Source organism: Labeo rohita, chromosome 15 (genome assembly GCF_022985175.1).
Source record: "Labeo rohita strain BAU-BD-2019 chromosome 15, IGBB_LRoh.1.0, whole genome shotgun sequence".
NCBI classification, from domain to species: domain Eukaryota; kingdom Metazoa; phylum Chordata; class Actinopteri; order Cypriniformes; family Cyprinidae; genus Labeo; species Labeo rohita.
The window spans coordinates 34,953,432-34,972,925 of NC_066883.1; the positions used below are offsets into that span (position 1 = coordinate 34,953,432).

The 19,494-nt window shown below is 34.2% G+C and overlaps 2 protein-coding genes across 5 annotated transcripts in view; one reads left to right on the plus strand and one right to left on the minus strand.

The window, feature by feature from the left end:
• The window catches only part of LOC127177051 (uncharacterized), a 219,621-nt gene extending 208,866 nt beyond the window's left edge, over nt 1-10,755 (minus strand). Inside the window, exon 1 of the mRNA XM_051129027.1 lies at nt 10,752-10,755. The gene's annotated coding sequence lies outside the window, so the exon portion shown is untranslated. The remainder of the gene's footprint in view (nt 1-10,751) is intronic.
• Nucleotides 1-19,494, plus strand: part of grik1b (glutamate receptor, ionotropic, kainate 1b) — a 36,384-nt gene that overhangs the window by 2,855 nt on the left and 14,035 nt on the right. For all 4 annotated transcript variants that reach the window (XM_051128985.1, XM_051128986.1, XM_051128987.1 and 1 more), the window contains 5 exons: nt 11,748-11,915; nt 14,047-14,304; nt 15,258-15,439; nt 16,092-16,145; nt 18,215-18,388. In XM_051128985.1, the coding sequence (XP_050984942.1) occupies nt 11,748-11,915; nt 14,047-14,304; nt 15,258-15,439; nt 16,092-16,145; nt 18,215-18,388 (836 nt within the window). The remainder of the gene's footprint in view (nt 1-11,747; nt 11,916-14,046; nt 14,305-15,257; nt 15,440-16,091; nt 16,146-18,214; nt 18,389-19,494) is intronic.

The window sequence follows — 19,494 nt, forward strand, 5'->3', positions numbered from 1 at the left end:
TCGCAATATCCAAAAATACAATGCATTGGTCAAAATTATAGATTTTTCTTTTATGCCAAAAATCATTAGGATCATTAAAGATCAAGTTCCATTAATTTTTTTTGTAAATTTCCTACCGTTAATATATCAAAACATAATTTTTTATTAGTAAATTGCTTTCTTAAGAACAACTTTAAAAGCAATTTTCTCAATATTTTTTTTTTTTTTTTTTTTTTGTAAATCTGATTCCAGATTTACAAATAGTTGTATCTCGGCCAATTATTGCCATATTCTAACAAACCATACATCAATGAAAAGCTTATTTATTCAGCTTGTATAGATCTCAATTTAAAAAGCGTCACATACATTTATTTGCATTATTATTTGGGGAGGTTAAATGGGTTTATATAGGTATAATAATTTGTAATGGAAATTATGTCAAAATGCACCTTTTTATGGTCTTAAAATAGGCTCCATTTCCTTTATGCAAAATATAATTACTTATTTACTTACATTTGACATGTTTTTGACAGAATATTATATGAGGTTCACCTATAAAGTATACTTAATGTAAAGCATCACTGTGATGTTCACGATCAGATGAATCAGATGCTGTTATTTCATTCAAAACAATAACTGAACTGCATTAGACTGTTTACTGTGTAATTTTAATGAGAACAAGTGTATAAACATAAAAGCAAAGCATTTTATTGGCTACTTCGGGAGCAATCAGGTACCCAGAACAGAGACATCTCAGTCTCATACTCATCAAACACACACACACATACACACACACACTGGCTGTATTCCAGTGATGTGGGATAGTGGGATGTTGAATGAATGGAGGAAACAACTGCATCTTTGTCCTCAGATCCTTTAGCGGTTCGCTCACATCGCAGTGAGCTCCATCTCTCTGACACAACACTCACGTCCACAACTCTCACAGCAACAGCTCTCAGTCATGTTTAACTGGCACAGTCTCACGATTATATGACACAGATTCGAGGACAATCCAGAGGGGTTTTGCCAAAATTCAGTATTTTGCTTCCAAGCCGTTTGATTCAAGTGCTATAAGTTAAAACCTAAACTACACTGTAAAAAATCTAAAAAACACAATTTGTTGAGTCAGCTTAACATAATAATAATATAATAATAATAATTTGTTACCCTGCTACCTTAAAATTTTAAGTTCAGTCAACTAAAATAAGTTTATTCAACTTGAAATGTTAAGTTGTACTAAGTAACAACTTAGATATTTGTGTTTGCTAAACTTAACAGATGGGTAAGTAACCCAGCTGCCTTAAAATTTTAAGTTGATTCAACTCAAATATCTAAGTTGTCACTTAATTTAACATTTCAAGTTGAATAAACTTTTTTTTTGAGCTGACTGAACTTAAAATTTTAAGCCAGGTTACAAATTATTTTAAGTTGACTCAACAAATTGTTTTTTACAGTGTACTTGTTAATAGTTTGGAGCCAATCAGCATATTAGAATGATTTCTGAAATATCATGTGACATTAAAGACTGGAGTAATGATGCTGAAAATTCAGATTTGCATCACAGAAATCAATTACATTTTAAAATATATTCACATAGAAAACAGTTATTTTAATTTGTAATAATATTTAACTTTTTTACTGTTTTTACAGTATTTTTAATCCAATAAATAGGACCTTTAACATTAAAAAATTTAATTTGACCAGTATATGTGAGAATCTGAACTGTAGGTGCCGCTGATGGGTTTGAAGCACTGATGTTTCTTATTCGAAAAAGTATTTGCATTATATGTTTTAAGCCTTAAGTAGAATATTGTTAATTTTTTATTGGCTTTAATGAAGTTTTAGTCAGTCAGTGAAATTCGTCTTTGTTTCATGTCAGCAGTCTCAAAGACAAACCAAGGTCTTCGGTGTGACGCGCAAACATTATGAACCCAGAGCTTGAAATCAATTAATTCCGATTTATTCCGCTTCACGGCGAATTGTGCAATTTGTCAAAGTCACGCTTTTGATTGATGCCTTCATTTGATTAGCATCTCATTATCCAAAAGCCCCTGCGATGATGTCAGAGCTGGAGACACGTCTGCCGATGAGGTGCAAACCAGTTGTGAACTTCATGATGATTTAAGTGTTTAAGGTTCATTAAGTGTTCCTTTCTCTGAAACTGAGCTCAGTTTGTTTTCAAATTCTAATTTGCATGCTGGTCCATGATTGGATGATTATATGATAGGTCAGCATGTCAGATGTTCAAATACTATCTCTCTGCATGAAGCTCAGCGTTCTGAATTATTAAAACTCTATTCAGATTCAGATGCGTCTGCCCTCTAAACCCGAGAACGGCAAAACTCAGCAGAAACCGTCGTAATCTGAACATCGGTTTCTACCGAAGCAGGTCAGAATAGTGGAACGCTTCTCTAATGAAAAGCAATCCTCATTTGTGCTGCTACATCTCCGCTGGAAGTCACATGAAGGTGAGGATGTTGGAGGAATCTGGCATGTTCAATGTTTCTTGCTTGGCTGCTCAGCCTTACGTTTTCATCAGAGCTGTAATTCGCTCCCATAATGCTCTGCTGCTTGCGAGGTGATATTTGCCCTATACGCAAATGTCAGGTTAGGATTCGAATAAGATCCTTGAGGTGACCTCCATCTGGTATTTGTAAATAAACAAGCTGCTCATGAACAGGAGAGTTTGAGAAAAACTGGAAGTATTAAATAAAACAATATTTAATTTAATTTAATTTAATTTTAATTTAACAAATTCCCTGTGATTACAAAGGCGATTCAGCTTCACAAAAACTCAGCTTTGGTTATTACCAATATTACTTGATAATAAATATTAATAGAAATACCAAATATTATTTTGGTACTTAAATATTATGATTATGTTTTACTGGAAAAATACAAATGAAAAATGAACTGAAAAATAAAATTCAATTCAAGTGAGAATTATAAAAATATTATATATTTAAAAAATATATTTCTTATTATTATAAGAAATAATTAAGTGCAATTAAAAATAAATGTAATTGAAATTTAATTTAATTTATATACAGTTTTAAGCATTAATAGGAAAAATACAGTTTAAAATATTTGTACAAAATGCACTTGAAAATGTAATAATAACTGAAAACAATTATTTTAATTATATAATTTAATTATATATTAAATTAATTACATTATTAATTAAATGAATTAATTTTGAAGTAAAAATATAATAATTTAAGACTCCTTATAAAATTTACATTACACAAAATTTGGATTTGGAAAATTTGGAAAATTTTCATCATACGTAATATATTTACCATATATTTTTACCAAAAATAAATACAGTTTCTTTCAGTCTCATGCATTTTATCCGACTGAATATAGGTAGCCAAATCCTAACCATGAACAGATTCATGCTGTTTCCAATCAATTTGATTAAATGCATTTTGAAAATATGATTATTTAAATAATAAACAATGGCATGATTTTTTGAGAGCAAATATGCATCAGATTAAGTTTATTAGTTTATGTTTTTGGTTACACTTTATTTTAAAATCCAGTTCTCTATTAACAAACCATTAACTACAGCTTTTGCCTCAATAAACTCCTAATTTGCTGCTTAATAACAGTTAATAAGGTAGTTGTTAAATTCAGGTATTGGGTAGGATTAGGGATGTAGAATATGATCATGCAGAATAGATGTTTTGTAAGTACTAATAAACAGCCAATATGTTAATAATACGCATGCTAATAAGTAGCTAGTTAATAGGGTGAATTGTTCCCTGTACTAAAGTGTTACCATGTTTTTGTTTAGTCTATAAAAGTTAGCACATCATATTTTGTTGATGATGATTTCAGATTGATTGACAGGTGTTTGCTGGACCAGTGGGGTTTCTTGATTATTTAGGAAAGTCAGCAGGAAGCTCATGTCAATAGCGATTCCATGCTGGTAAACCCAAACAGAGAGCTTTACATGTGCAGGCTTGTGGAAACTGGTCAATTTAAGGCACTTTAACAGCGGATTTGCTATTCACGACAGTGTTAGGTAGTTAATCTCAAAATGGAGCATGCAGTGTGTTTACAAACGTGGATTAGCATGTGCACAAGGTGACTTTGAATTTGTAGAGCTTCTGCCGAGTAAATAAGCCGGTAATGGCTTGATTTACTTTATGGGCATTGGGTATTGAGTTGGATTTTGCCTTGTTAATTTAAAGATAAACAAATGTCAACTTTAGGCTGTCCTTGTGGTTTCAAAATGGTTTGTAATGGTATACTACGGTACTGAATGATTACTATGTATGTACAGTATGCTGTTTGCTTCAGAAAGGCAAAAAAGCCATTTTTTTTAAACTCCTCGTGTTTGTCGGGCCGTGTGAGGCATTGACCCCACAGTCCTGCGAACCTTGACGGTGCATTTGTTTCTGATGACATCAGTGACTTTACACACATTTGTGAAAACCAGGTGCCTTAACCAGTAACCCGGCAACAAGCAGATCAGGACCCTGTCATGGCTGATATCCTCGCTGCTTGAGAGAGAAGCAGCTTTTAGTTAAGCCGGAAATTGAAATAGCATTTAAAGGAATGAAAAAGGAATGTTGTTGTTGCAAAGCTGCTCTGCATTAATATTCTAAAATAATCTGGTTGGTGCAGAATGAATAGGAGAGTGTGCGGTTGCTATGCTTTATTTTCTCTTTTATTAAGGGTTCATAGAGGTAGTTATGTATTTCTCACCCTATATAAAATATGTTAAGCATCATATATTGAACATGACAGTAGTATCTGCCATGCACACTATGGCTCTATTCTAAAACCTAGTGATCTGCCTTGCTGTATATACAGCTGACTTCTAAAGCAGCTGGAATGGAACATCATAAGTGACTTTTTTGGAACACCCTAAATAGGGAGCAACCACTGATCTATATATATGACTGGATCGCTCATTGCGTTCTAAACTGCCGTCAGGCAGTGAAGCCACCGGAAGTGTTCGATCCGCCATCTTACTATTCCCTACCGACAGTGAGCACCATTGACTCACAGCGAAACCGCTGACCTAAAATCACCCGATTTTAAGTGTATCAGTCACACAGGACTAGTTTTTATGATATGTGTATGTAAATTAATTTTTACTTAAAATCTTATCTGCAGTGTTTATCGTCTTTTCGAGCAGGATAAGCAATGTTTTGAAATCGTTCAGGTGGGTGTGTCAGCTGCGCACTTGCCGACGTTTTGATCAGACACAAAATATATTTCTTAACGTAAGGAATTATGCAGGAAATAGTAAACATGAACATATATCTGGAATTAGTATCTGAAATTGATTCGAATATACAATAAATAATACAAGCATGTTATATTGCTCTATGCTGTATTGAAATTAAAATCTTGGAAATGAAGCTTGATGTCTTTAAATCCGTACCAAATGTAATTAGTCAGCGTTATTTCTCCAAGTTATGACGTGCATATTTTAATGTCCCTAAGTGAGCAACATCTATTTTAAACTCTTAAAGATCGCGCAAATTCTATAATATTAAGTGCCTTAAATTACATTTATCTGACTATAACACTACCTGATTTTCCTCAGTTTCGTCAATGAAAATAGTCTGAAACAAAGTCACTACTAAGCCGCATCTCTATTCAAACACAGCTGTGTTCCGTTTATGAATGAACAGGCGTTTTTAAACGAATCTGAGTCATTGATTCAATTACCCATTCTTAAAGAGAGTGGCTTCATTCCTGAATAAATGATTCAGTGATAAAATCAGTGACTTAACTGACAGTTTTAGTTTCATTTTTAAAGTTTCATTTTCATTTTATCTTTTTAGTTATTTAAATCATTTTAAAATGTTATATTTAACATTTTTGCATTATTAACGTTTATTATTAACATTTATCTCAACATGAATGTTATGTAGGCTGAATTAAACGTTTAAATCATTAACTGCTTCAGAATGATGTTAAGGAAATCATTGTTGAAACATGCATTTAGCCTGTAACGTTACGAATAAAAACACTATAACAAAACAGCACAAACAATTATTAACTGTGCAAGGCAAATTCTATGTATACAAAGCATAAATCTTTTAGTTTTCAGAATGAGCATTTTGTCATTTGTAAACATGGTGAACGTCCGATGTTTATCATGTTCATGATGTTCGCTACTGCAATGTATATTTTTAATAAGCAGAGCGAATTCCCGACATTAAACAATAACCGTTTACATGCTTAGGACGTTTGCGTTGTGAGAAAGTACAGTGAGACGTCAGATATGAAAACGCTGACTTGTTAGGTGATGTTTTCTCATTAAAGTCGTATTATTTCCTATTCATTCAATAGAAGGTTTGCGAGTACCAGGGAATAGCAATATGGCGGCGTAGTGGCTTCACTTCTATGACGTCATGAGCTATCCAGTTCTCTATTATAAATCAGTGGGAGCAACTCTATTGGCCAGATTTACTAAACAGGATAAATTAGCGTTAGAGTGCAATTCCATAAAAGCCCCAATGGGAGGGGAAAATTCTGCGTATGATTTAGGAATCCACACATTAAAGAACACAGATGCAGCCAGATCATTTCCATTATTACCAGCGCAATCTACCAAGAGTGCAAATTACCGCCTACTTTAAATAATGGCACAAAATACCAGTAATCTGACAAGATTACTCTCCTCCCATAAATTTTGCATCTGAAAGGGAAACACCTCCAAATGGATATTCATATAACTGTGTCCACACCTTTTCAGCACTAATTCTTCACTGTGCATCTTTCATAAATCCTGACAGTACTGTTTTATTGCCAAAAGACGGTTTGCGCTGACGAAAGCTATTAGTAAATCTGGCCCTATATGTCATACAGACAGCACTCCTCAATAAGCATAACAGGTGTTTTTTATTATTATTTGTACATTATTATTATTATTATATTATCATATTTATATTGACTACAAATATTATTTATTAATATAAAATGTTTTTATGATATAATAATTGTGACATTTATCTTATAATTCAGCCTTTTTTCCTCACAATTCTTAGTTAATACCTCTCTATGTTATGTAATATTAAGTATTAAAAATAATTATTAAATATTTTGATTATATAAATGATATAATATATGATTAAGTATTATTAAGTTTGTTTCCACCACCACAGATTTTTTATCTTTCAATTCTGTGTTTATATCTTATAATTTATCTTTTAATTGCAAGATATAAAATAAGAATTGCAAGATTTTGTATTTCTAAGAAAAAAGTCAGAACTGTGAGATTTAAAAAAATCACAGTTATCTTTAATATTTTTTACTTCATGGCAGAAAAAAGTCAGAATTGCAAAAAAGAAAAAAAAATTCAGAGTTTGTATCCCAGAATTCTGAGAGGAAAGTTTGAATTGACCCTTCGCAAACAGCTTGATTGACAGGCGATCTGACCAATCATAACGCCGAATCCGCCATTCTGTCTGACAAACAAATCAGACAGGAGAGTAGATTAACTTTGGTGGACCAGTGTTGCCAAGTCTGCGGTTTTCCCATGGAATTGGGCTTCTTTAAAACTGTTGCTGCGGGTTATTTTTCATGTCCGCAGGTTAAAGCAACTTTAAAAAACGTGATATTTAGCCCCTGGAATGTGAATTTTAACCTCCAAAAGGCAATTGGGCTAGTTTTGAGTAGCAATTGTACAGGTTTTGTTGTAAAAACCTGGCAACCCTGTGGTGGACTTAAACTTGAAAAACTGTACTGACGTCTTTCCATGGTTGAAATAAACTACGTTCTGATGTTCATTCATGTTTTTTTCATGCTTTAAGTAAAGAAAAAAAAGACGAACGTTTCACGTCAATTAATCTAATAAGGCAGTAATCTTTCATGACATATTAAAGAGCCACAAAACGATATTTATTGTTTGAATTTATTAAAAAATGACAACATTTTAAAGCTGAGAACTTGTTTTTACCAGAAATAACCTGCTCTGTCTTGTCTGTCGGCGTGTTGTCAGTTTCCTCTTTGTTCCACAATGTATTTTTTGCTGTGCAGTGTGAGAGCAGCATTGTTTTTCGGACATAGCAACAGTAACTAAGGAGGGTGGGTTTTTTAGAAGTGTCAGTTATGAGATGTAAACTCAGAATTTCATGAAAAAACATGCAGTTACCTTATTTATTTAGTTATTTATTTTTATCCTGTGGTGGAAACAAGCTTACATATTTTACAGATACTTTGTTATTGAGCAATATCTCAGTTTATCTAAAAATATTTCAGTTTATTTCAGAATTTCTAATTCTAATTAGTGTCTAACTTCTCATGTGATGCTGACAAAATAAGGTATCTTAACTCATGTGTAGTCTCAACTCAGGTAACTCATGTGTTTTTAACATAAGCTTGTGTGTATTTGACAGTGCAATAAGACATAAAAGAGAACTTAGTTTAGTACTCACTTGTCATGTGACAGCCACTTTCTGAGTGTTTGCTGATATGGCTTTAAAATGCATGATTTCAGCGTGATAGATATGAAAAAACAAAACCAAACAGATGTTTTTTGGCAGAATATCTGAGTTACAAGCTATAAAGGCACAGCTCTATTCTGGAAAAGGGGGCGGGGAACAGCAGCTCATTTGCATTTAAAGAGACATGCATGTGTTTCTGCTTTCACTTAAAATAGGCATTTTTAAAATGATATAATACATGATCTGAGGGGTATTTTGAGCTAAAACTTCACAGACAAATTCTGGGAACACCTGAGACTTATATAACATATTGTAAAAAGGAGCATAATAGGTCTCCTTTAAAATGTTGTCTAGGTAGACCGCTCACTAGGTCTTTTAACAGGAGAGCAGTGATAATAATGTTAGAAGTGTATTGTTTGATATACAAAGATGTTCAGCTATGTCTGTTTTTTTTATATGTTCAGAGAAATATAATATACATGCTTTTACAAGAAATTCATAGCTGTATAAACAAATATATAATGCAATTAGTTTATGTAGCACATCAGAAGATACGACAGAATGATGAAGAAACAATAAAGCTGTCAAGACCAATGAAATGAATTTGAGTGGTTCCACAGGAACAGTTTAAACATCTGAAGCTTTAGTACATATTTGATTTTCATGCCCTTTTCACATAAGTGGTTCTGCTCGAGCAGCCGCAGTGAAATGTCATTACCTTGAGCTTACAGATGAGAAAGTCTGTATTTTTATCCATCCTGTGAGAATGAAATATTCCCACGTAACTGAGCAGCTCCAGCTCGGTGTGGTTTGCTAACCGTAATTAACCCTGGTGTTTATAGGGCTGATTTGAACGCGTGTGGCGCCCACACAAGGCTCTCTCAGTGTGAGCATGAAAGGTGCCACAACACCGCTGGAAGAAAAAGGTCATTCACAATCAGAGCCCAGAGGGGAGGCCTTGCCCTCTCGTTCTTTACCTCTCCTCTCTTACAACATCAATCACAATCTCTCCAAAAAATCTGGTTGAAATTGTTTTTTTCCAGGTGCTTGCAGCCAATCGCAGTCGATCGCTGATTGTTACATTAGTTGTCATTATAAAACAGGCGGCTGAAAGAACGACGTGCTGATTTGATGTAATTTGTGAGGAACAAGAATGTGCAACAAAACAGGAACTATTTTGATCAAACATCATAAATGTTAAACAATAGATTTTTACTTATTATATTTTTTCATTAAACACAAAATCTTGCTTTAATATCAAATGTTTTTACCTGCCTGTTATCAACAGACTAATAATTCAAATATCTTGTGTTCGTGTGCAGATATGCGTGTCTGCTCCGCAGTAAAGCAGATTTTGTATTATTTATTTGTTTCGTTATATTCTGGCTGTAGTTGTCATGTATAATAAAGGTCATTTAAGGATTAGAGACGTCATGAACGAAAATCCACTGTTTTGTGCTGTCGCAGTTTGAGCAAACGACAGCAACATTCACTCATACTGTGAGACGGTGAAGATGGCTTGTGTCTTGGGGTATAATTGTTTAAATTGCAGCATTTTAACTTTCATCTTACAAATAAGAGTCCGATGTGTTAATAGAGGATGTTTTTTTCTAAAATGTGCTTTGAAGTTACAATAGAAACAAATATGAAAATGCACAAAAAACATCCTTTATTAACACGTGTGTTAATAGAGGATGTTTTTTGTGCATTTTCGTACACGTGTTAATAGAGGATGTTTTTTGTGCATTTTCATATTTGTTTCTTTTGTAACTTCAAAGCACATTTTAGAAAAAAAACATCTTTTCTTGAAAGCATGACTGAAATTTCAGAGGTCTTTTAAGCTATAGTTGAGACACTGTTGAGATCTCAAAAGATCTCTTTTTTTTCCTCAAGAGAAACATCTTGAAAGCAGGTCTGAATTTGCTATCCATTTAATGTCGTTGTTATCTAGGAGAAATATTTAAAGGGGTCATCGGATGAACATTTTCCACAATTTGATATGATTCTTTAGGGTCTTAATGAAAAGTCTATAATATACTTTGGTTCAAAACTCTCAATGGTTGTGTTAAACAACACCCTTTTTACCTTGCCAAAATCAGCTCTGCAAAAATCATCCCATTCTGGTCGAGGCTGCTTTAAAGGCAAATGAGCTCTGCTCGCCCCGCCCCTCTCTTCTCTATGTGGAGTGACAAGCCTGTTTACTTTAGCCGCATTTAGCCACGTTTAGCTGCTAAACTTGCTAATTAGCACATTATTAGGAAAGGCAATCGCAAAGATTCATAAAAAAAACCCTTATACTCACTTCTGCTGTAAATGAAGCTGGATCACAAATGATTTGCGCGAACATAGATGCGTTTATGTAGATCGGAAGGCGCATTCCATTCACAAACAAACGTAATCCACTGCATCTTCAGCTGCTCAGATGTCGGGAATAAATGACAACCACTATATTCATTATTACATCCAGCAGCACAACACCTCAATCGCTCAATTCTTGTCTAACTTACATCCCTGCTCCGGCATCAAAACAGGGAGGTTGGACTGTTAGAACTGATCTTAGGTAAGACGCTCATGTCAATCAACTATCGTGGCAGCGGCCTCTGTGGGTGTGACGCCACAACGACAGGCATCTGAGAATGGCTCGATTTGAAAAAGGGAATATTATTTTTACAGATTAATTAAGAACAACTGCATGCATTTTTATCATTATAGGGTAGATTTGTACATACACTGCCAACACACATTAGTGTTCAAACAACATGTAAAAGTGAACTTAGCATCCGATGACCTCTTTAAGATCCTGAAGAAATTTCTGTTCCTATGAATTACCAAAGCAGAAATGTGCATTTTTCAGTGCCAGAAGTCTTACTAAAAAGTGTAAATTATTGAAGCTTTTTTCCCTCAAAATGCTGAATTTAAATCTTGCAATTAATTGCAATTGCAAGACATAAACTCGCATTTCTGAGGAAAGAAGTGTGAAAGTTTATAAATAAATATTGCAAGAAAGACTCAAAATTGTGAGTTCATATATTGCAATTCAGTTTTTTCCCTCAGAATTCTGAGTTTAGATCTTGCAATTAGTAACTTGCAAGAAATGAGCTAAAAAAAAAGTCAGAATTGTGAGCATGTAACTTTATAATTGTGAGATCTACATTTCTGAGAAAAAGTCTTTGTGAGATATAAACTTTATGAAAAAAAAATTATTCTGTGGTGAAAATAAGTTTCTGTGGTGCTATCAAGTACTGCTCTCTTTGAGCGGTATGTCGCCTTCAGACTCTTAGGACTAACTGTTTGACCAAATTACCTTTGCAATTACCTTGCAATTTTGTTTTTAACTTTCTTTTTCTGTCTATGCAGGTGGGATTTTTGAGACACTTGAGAATGAACCGATTAGTGTGGAGGAACTTGCCTTCAAATTCGCTGTAACCAACATTAACAGAAACAGGACTTTAATGCCCAACACCACCCTCACCTACGACATCCAGAGAATCAACCTGTTCGACAGCTTCGAGGCCTCCAGACGAGGTTTGATACTCACATTTACACATCTGACACATACTTGTATGCACAGATCAGTTCATGCATTGCCTGGGAATCAAATCTATGACTTTGGCATTGCAAGCGTCATGCTTTACAATTTAAGCTGCAGGAATGATAACAAAAAGAGCAGTTTTTCTATTTTAAAATTGAATGTTTAATCGAATGTGATATTTTCTGTGTTGTTGTTTTTTTTTTTTTTAACTATTTCTGAAATTTACTAGCAATTTTTTTGAGTAAAAATTATTTCTACAACAAATTTGTTTTAGGGTCCTATTAGCAGTTTGTTTTTATATAACTGCTATGGGAGGCGATTTTCACCATGGAATAGAAATTTTAAAAAGAAAATTGTGACTTTTTATCTCACAATTTCAGGGTTCATACAAATACTGTAAAATGAAATTCCAGAACTTGCAAGGACTTTTCATGTGCTACTTTTTGACTTCAGTTAGAGATCTTACTTATCAGACAATGGATAAATAAAAATATACTAATAAAACAAAATGGCAAAAATAAAGTGAAGCACATTCAAAATATGCAATTATGTCAACTTAAAAAGAGAAAGAGAAATAAAGCACAACATTTAAACTGGACACCAACAGGTATGATGCCAATTTAAAATATATATTATATACAGATGTATACATTAAAAGTAAGGGCATAGGTTTGATTTTGGCATTGATGGAGACATAACAGTAGACAATAGACATTTAATTGTATTGCTGGGGGCAATTTAGTAGTTGCTGATATTGAGAGACATGCATAGCATCCCTACTAAATTCTAAACCCTTGAAAATCATAACAAGCGATGTCTGATTTTGAAAACTATAGTTCTCTCCTTAAATATGAAGAGGTCAAGCAACAGATTAATGAGTTCATCCAAATTTCACAAAAAGCTAATGGATGTAATTAAACAACAGACATTGAAATGATTTGCTGTTTTCACTCCGTCATGTCATTCACTTGTTTTGGCAATGTACCACAGAGACATTTTGGTCAGATGTTTTAATGTTTATCTAATCTCATTTTGTAAGTGACTTTTCTTTCTTTAAAATTATTTCTTTGGATTGTTTGACTACTCAGCAGAGAATATAGTAAAATATAACTGAATCAATTTGTGTTTTCTGCTAGCTAAATTTTACATAGCCTACATAAACAGTCTGTCTCTAAACCTCTCTTTTCTTTATTCAGAGTTGATCCAGACAAGTACATGGAAACTAAAATCTAAACTGAAATGTAAAGCTCTGTTAATCCTTAAAAAAATAATAAAAATAATAAAAACAAAACAAAAAACCTGTATCTTTGCAGTAAAACAAGTGGTTACAAAATGATTCACTGTTTTGAAGCACTCCAATCAGATCGCATATTGCAAATTATTTGATTCAGATCCACTTACCCGATATGGCACCTGCACTTGAGAGGTGAAGGGCTATAATTGCACGGCAGTATCAGCAAAAAGGTATATACTTTCTGAAAAAAAGAAACACAATAATTCAAGTATATTTCAAGCGCTTCTTCAGGGATATTGCTATTTTCGAGGGTTTTTCAGGCCTTAAAGTCAAATTCAAATTTTTGAAGCACTTTAAGCACCTTACCCTACAATTTGGACTTGAGTTGCTAGATATATACTCAGAATTGCTGACTTTTTCTGGCAATTCTGAGTTTATATCTTACAATTAAGTTTTTTTTTTTTTTTCTCTTAATTCTGAGTTTACAGCTTGCAGTTCTGTTATTTTGTATTTCCCTGTGAAATGAAAAAGCAAAAAGGTATCCTAATTTTAATTTTTTTTTACCTTTTTTATCCTGTGGGGGAAACAAGCTTCCGTAAATTGGTAGACTTGTACAGCCAATTTGATTATACATAAAAATTGAAGGCTGCAAATCTAAACACCCTCTGGCTCCACCTCCTACAATAACCACGCCCTAAACTCTAGCTATTGGTTGAGCTGGAATGATTGACAGATCTGAGCAGACAGCTCTAAATCTTTTGATGGTGCACAAGACGCTCAATGTTTAAACTTTTGGGAGAGATAAACCCATGAATGTCATACTTAAGTGAACGTATTTTGACCTTTAAGTTTGTTAATAAAGTGACTAACGCTCTTGTTCTTGACAACAGCCTGTGATCAGCTGGCTCTCGGTGTGGCTGCTGTGTTCGGCCCGTCCCACAGTTCTTCAGTGAGTGCGGTCCAGTCCATCTGTAACGCGCTGGAGGTTCCACACATCCAGACCCGCTGGAAACACCCATCTGTGGACAACAAAGACAGTTTCTACATCAACCTGTACCCAGATTACGCCTCCATCAGCCGCGCCGTGCTCGACATCGTGCAGTTTTACAAGTGGAAAGCCGTGACGGTGGTGTATGAGGACGCAACAGGTGGGACTGCTGATTTTTATTTATATTAAGTTTTCTCTTTCTCACACTCTCAGATACAGTAGTAATATAATTAAATTTGATATAATCATACAGCAGTGAGTTAATTAAACAGACTGAACTAATTAAGAAGAAGATACTTTTGAACCTTTTGCAAGTTTGCAGGAATTAGATGCATTTTTCATCATCATATTAGTGTGTATTTGCAATATTTATCAACCATAGTGTGATTATGGTTGTTAGACTCTCAATGCTTTATGAAAAATGTCCATAATTCACATTTCTGCTCTGAATTTGACATTTTTGTGGAAACTGGTGTGGGTAATATTGACTTCGTGATCATATCTGGGATAATTTGTTTGTTGGAATGACATTTCTTCATTATTAAAAAGATTAGGAAATGATTAACTTTTCATGATTCATTTTTCAGGGCTGAAAAATATTAAAAAACGCCCAAAATAGCAACATTCCTGTTTGGAAAAAGAAAGCTTATCCTGTTTAATTTCAGATGATGAATATTTGAATTAAACTACACTAGTGTAATATTTTTTAAAGAAGTCTCTCCTGCCCACCAAGGCTGCATTTATTTAAACAAAAATGCAGTAAAAACAGTATTATTTAGAAATATTATTGCACTTTTAAAAATGTGCATATATTGTAATATGTAATTTATTCCTGAGATGCAAAGCAGTCTTCAGTGACATTATCATTCAGAAATCATTAATATTCTGATTTGCAGCTCAAGAAACATTTCTGATTATTATCAATCTTGAAAACTGTTGTGCTGCTTCATATTTTTGTAAAAACTGTGATACATTTTATTTCAGGATTATTTGATGACTAAAGTTCAAAAGAACAGTATTTATATATTGCATTTGCTGAATAAACATTTTTCTGAATGGAATTGAATGGAAGTGCATTTCTATAAACTTTGCTATTCTATGTAATATTTTTAGGGCTAATTCGTCTTCAGGAGTTGATCAAGGCTCCGTCGCGCTACAGCATCAAGATTAAAATCCGACAGTTACCAACAGGAAGTAAAGACGCAAGGCCGCTTCTTAAAGAGATGAAGAAGGGGAAAGAGTTTTGTGTCATCTTTGACTGCTCGTACCAGACCGCAGCAGATGTCCTTAAACAGGTAACACATTAGAACAGTTGAGATTAAACTCCAATTCAGTTTTTAAATTAATTTTGAATTTGAATTGAGGTACCAAACAGGATGCAGGTTTGCAATTCGAATTTGAATGTTTGAATGCAGTTTGAATTTTGAATATGACAAAAGAACTGACAAAAGCAAAGTTTGTAAGACAAGCCTTGTTTGAATGTTTTGAAAAAGTTTTAAAGTAAAATTGTATTGGATTTGTTGACTTTGCTATTGTGAGATATTGTTATATTATTCAATATGCATTGACATCATCAAATCCTATTTACTGTGTTACAGCAATAAAAAATACTAATCCCTAAACTAAATCCCCATCAGGTTGTGATGCATTCGATTGTTCCACTTTATATATTTTCTAAAGGATATATGCTTTATTTCAGTGTTTTGATTTCTGATCTCTAGATTTCTAATATTCAGCTCCTGTCACAGCAGATCCTTTATTCAACCTAACTAACACTGAGACTGAGGAAAAGAATAATTACAAATGATGTGAAAGAGTGAGAAAATCTAATCTGTGGGTTATTATTTGTTCATAATTTGAGTGATGTAATATCTGTTTGAATAGAGGATGCTGGTGCAGATGGAGATTTAACATGTTCTTCTATCTGTCTCTCTGTTTCTACTGTAGCTGTTGTCTATGGGCATGATGACAGAATACTACCATTTCTTCTTTACCACTCTGGTGAGTTTTGTGGGTTGTTTCTTTGAGTTTTTCTTTAAATTCGGTCATTGTTTTGATCTGCCGGTTTGCATTTTGTTTTCAGTCAGTAGTGCTGCAGGGATGACTTCTTTTTTGTAGGCCAGTCTGGAAATTTGCATCACTCTGGTTCTTTTAACAAAAACCCAGTAGGATTTTGCTATTGCCTTTTGAATTATTGCAGAAAATAAGCTCTGGGGCCGACAAAAGTTTATGATTCCTACATGTTTTGTTCATTATGATAATCTTCACAACTATTATGAATTTTGAATGCAATTGGCAGAAGCAAAATGCTAAACGCAGGCTATAAACCAGGGGTGCCCAAACTCGGTCCTCAAGGGCCGCTTTCCCAAAATCCCAAGGTTGTATTTACTGATGTATTTTATGTCATAGAATAAAACTTAAAACTTGTGTAAACACAGACCTAATTTCAAGCATTTAATTAAAAAGATTGTTTCTGGGCTTAGGCCTACAAAAATAGGTCATCCCTACAGTGCTCTATAGCTAGAAACCAAGCAGCATCTAAAGGAAAGGAAACAATTGTTAAACTTCATACTGTGCCTTGCTGAAGTATTTATACCCCTTCTTTTTTCACGTTTTATATTATATTAAACTGCTTTAAATTACTTTTTCCCCACTTCACTTTACACTCCATACACCATAATGACAAAGCAAGAAAGATTTGTGACAACTTTGCAAAGTTATTTTAAATAACACACTGAAATAAGTACATTGCATAAGTATTCATACCCTTAACTCAGTACTTAGTTGAAGCACATTTACAGCCTCAAGTCTTTTTGGGTATGATTCGACAAGCTTTGCACATCTGCTTTTGGCAATTATCTGCCATTCTTCACCTCACCTCTTCACACCTCAAGCTCACTCAGCTTGGATGGGGGCTGGCAGACATTTTCAGGTTTCTCCAGAAATATTTGATTGTGTTTAAGCCCAGGCTGTGGCTGGGCCACTCAAGGACATTCACAGAGTTGGCTGTAAGCCACACTTTCTGTGTGCTTAGGGTCATTGTCATGTTGGAAAGTGAACCTTCTGCCCAGTCTGAGATTCTTAATGCTCTGAACTGGGTTTTCATTAAGGCTATCTTAATATTTTGGTGTATTGAGCTTTGCTTCTACTCTGACGAGTCCCTCACTCCCTGCCGCTGAAAAACAGCTTCACAGCATGAGGCTGCTACCAGCACACTTTACTTGTGATACTCTGCAGATTTGTTTCCTTCAAACATGATGCTTGGAATTGAGATTCATCAGACCAGAGAATCTGTTTCTCACAGTCTGAGGGTCCTTTAGGTGCTTGTTTTGGACATTCCCAGTGGGTTTCCTTGTGTCTTCACTGAGGAGAGCATTGAGTTGACGGCCACATTTTTCCATCTGCATATATGATCATGGAGCTCAACTAGGGTGACCATCAGCTTCTTGGTCACCAGTCTAACCAAGCCCCTTCTCCATCAATTGCTCAGTTTGGCCAGGAGGCCAGCTGTAGGAAGAGTCCCAGTTGCTCCAGGCGTCTTCCATTATGGATAATGGAGGCTACATGCTTTTGTGAACCTTCAGTGCAGCAGAATTTTTTTCTGAACTCTTCTTCAGATCTGTGGATTGACAAAAGCCTGTTTCTGAGCTCTACAGGCAGTTCTTTTGACCTCAGGGTTTGGTTTTTGCTCTGATATGCATTTTCAGCTGTTAGACCTTTTTTTGAAAGGTGTGTGCCTTACCAAATCATACTCATTCAATTGAATTTGCCACAGTTTAACTCCATTTGAAGTGTAGTAACATCTACAAGCGATATGAATGCTCCTGAGATAAATTTCAAGTGTCCCAGAAAAGGGTATGAATACTTACTTTTTATTTCTAATAAATTTGCAAAGTTATTACAAACCTGTTTTGTGCTTTGTCGTTATGGTGTATGAAGTGTGGATTGATGTTTAAAGGTAATTTAAAGCACTTTAACATAAGGCTGCAACATATAACGAGAAAAAATAATTAAGAGGTATGAATACTTTCGCAAGGCATATGTTAACGTAACTGTATGCCACACTTCAGGATCTGTTTGCGCTGGACCTGGAGCCGTACCGATACAGTGGGGTGAACATGACGGGTTTTCGTCTGCTTAACATCGACAACCCTCATGTGGCGTCAGTGGTGGAGAAATGGTCCATGGAGCGACTGCAGGCTCCACCCAAACCTGAGACCGGCCTGCTGGATGGAATGATGACAGTCTGTCCATTCTCTTTTCCTTTATGTATACATTCTCACAAATAAAGGCTCCAAAAGGGGGTTTTAGAAGAACGACTTAAGGTTCCCCAAGGAACCTTTCAGTGAACAGTTCTTAAGAAAAAAAAACATTTTTTCTTAGTTTGAAGAGCATTTTTTAAAATTTGAACATCCCTTTTCCACTTTAAAGAACATTGGAAAGGTTCCATGGATGTTACATTCTTCAAGAAACCCTCTAATAAACCTTTGTTTTCCAGACTGATATATATGTAAATAAAGGTTCTTTATTGCCATCAATAGAATCAATGGTTTTTAGTGAACAGTGTGGTTTTACCATGGTACATGTTAAAAAAAAAACATGGTATTTTCATAGTAAAACACCTCTACAAAACATTTTTACCATTGCACTTGATCAAAAGAGAAAAAAAAAGTCTTTAATTTTAGTATCTGGTTTATCTGTTGTCTTACTTTGCATTGATTAAGCCAAGTCACATTATTTATATAGTGATTTTATACAATACAGGCTCTTTCAAAGTAGCATCACAGTTAATACACTGGAAGATAACAGCACTACACTGCAAAAAATGCTTTTCTCGCTTTTCTTTTTTGTCTTGTTTCCAGCCAAAATATTAAAAAATTCTTTAAAATTATCTTGTTTTCCTTAGTTTCCTTGTGTTCCTTAGAGTTTTTGCTTAGAACAAGCAAAATAATCTGCCAATGTGGTAAGCAAAATAATCTATTTTCTGCTTGAAATAAGATTAATTTGCTTACCCCATTGGCAGATTATTTTGCTTGTTCTAAGCAAAAACTCACTTAATTTTGACTTCTTTTTTTTTCTGAAAACAAGATAATTTTTACTTGTCTAGAAAATTCTTCTTGATTTAAGAATTTTTAGATATTTTGGCTGGAAACAAGACAAAAAATCTAAGTAAGAAAATAATTTTTTTACATTGTAATGTTGGAAAATTCATCAGTTATGAAGCAAATTATATTTCAGCAGCAGTTTCATTATTCAGCTCAATGTAGTTCTGTGTTAATTCAGTTTAGTTCAATAACTGCAAAGTTATAAAATCAGTTATAAAGTGAACTCATTTCCACTATAAGCAGCT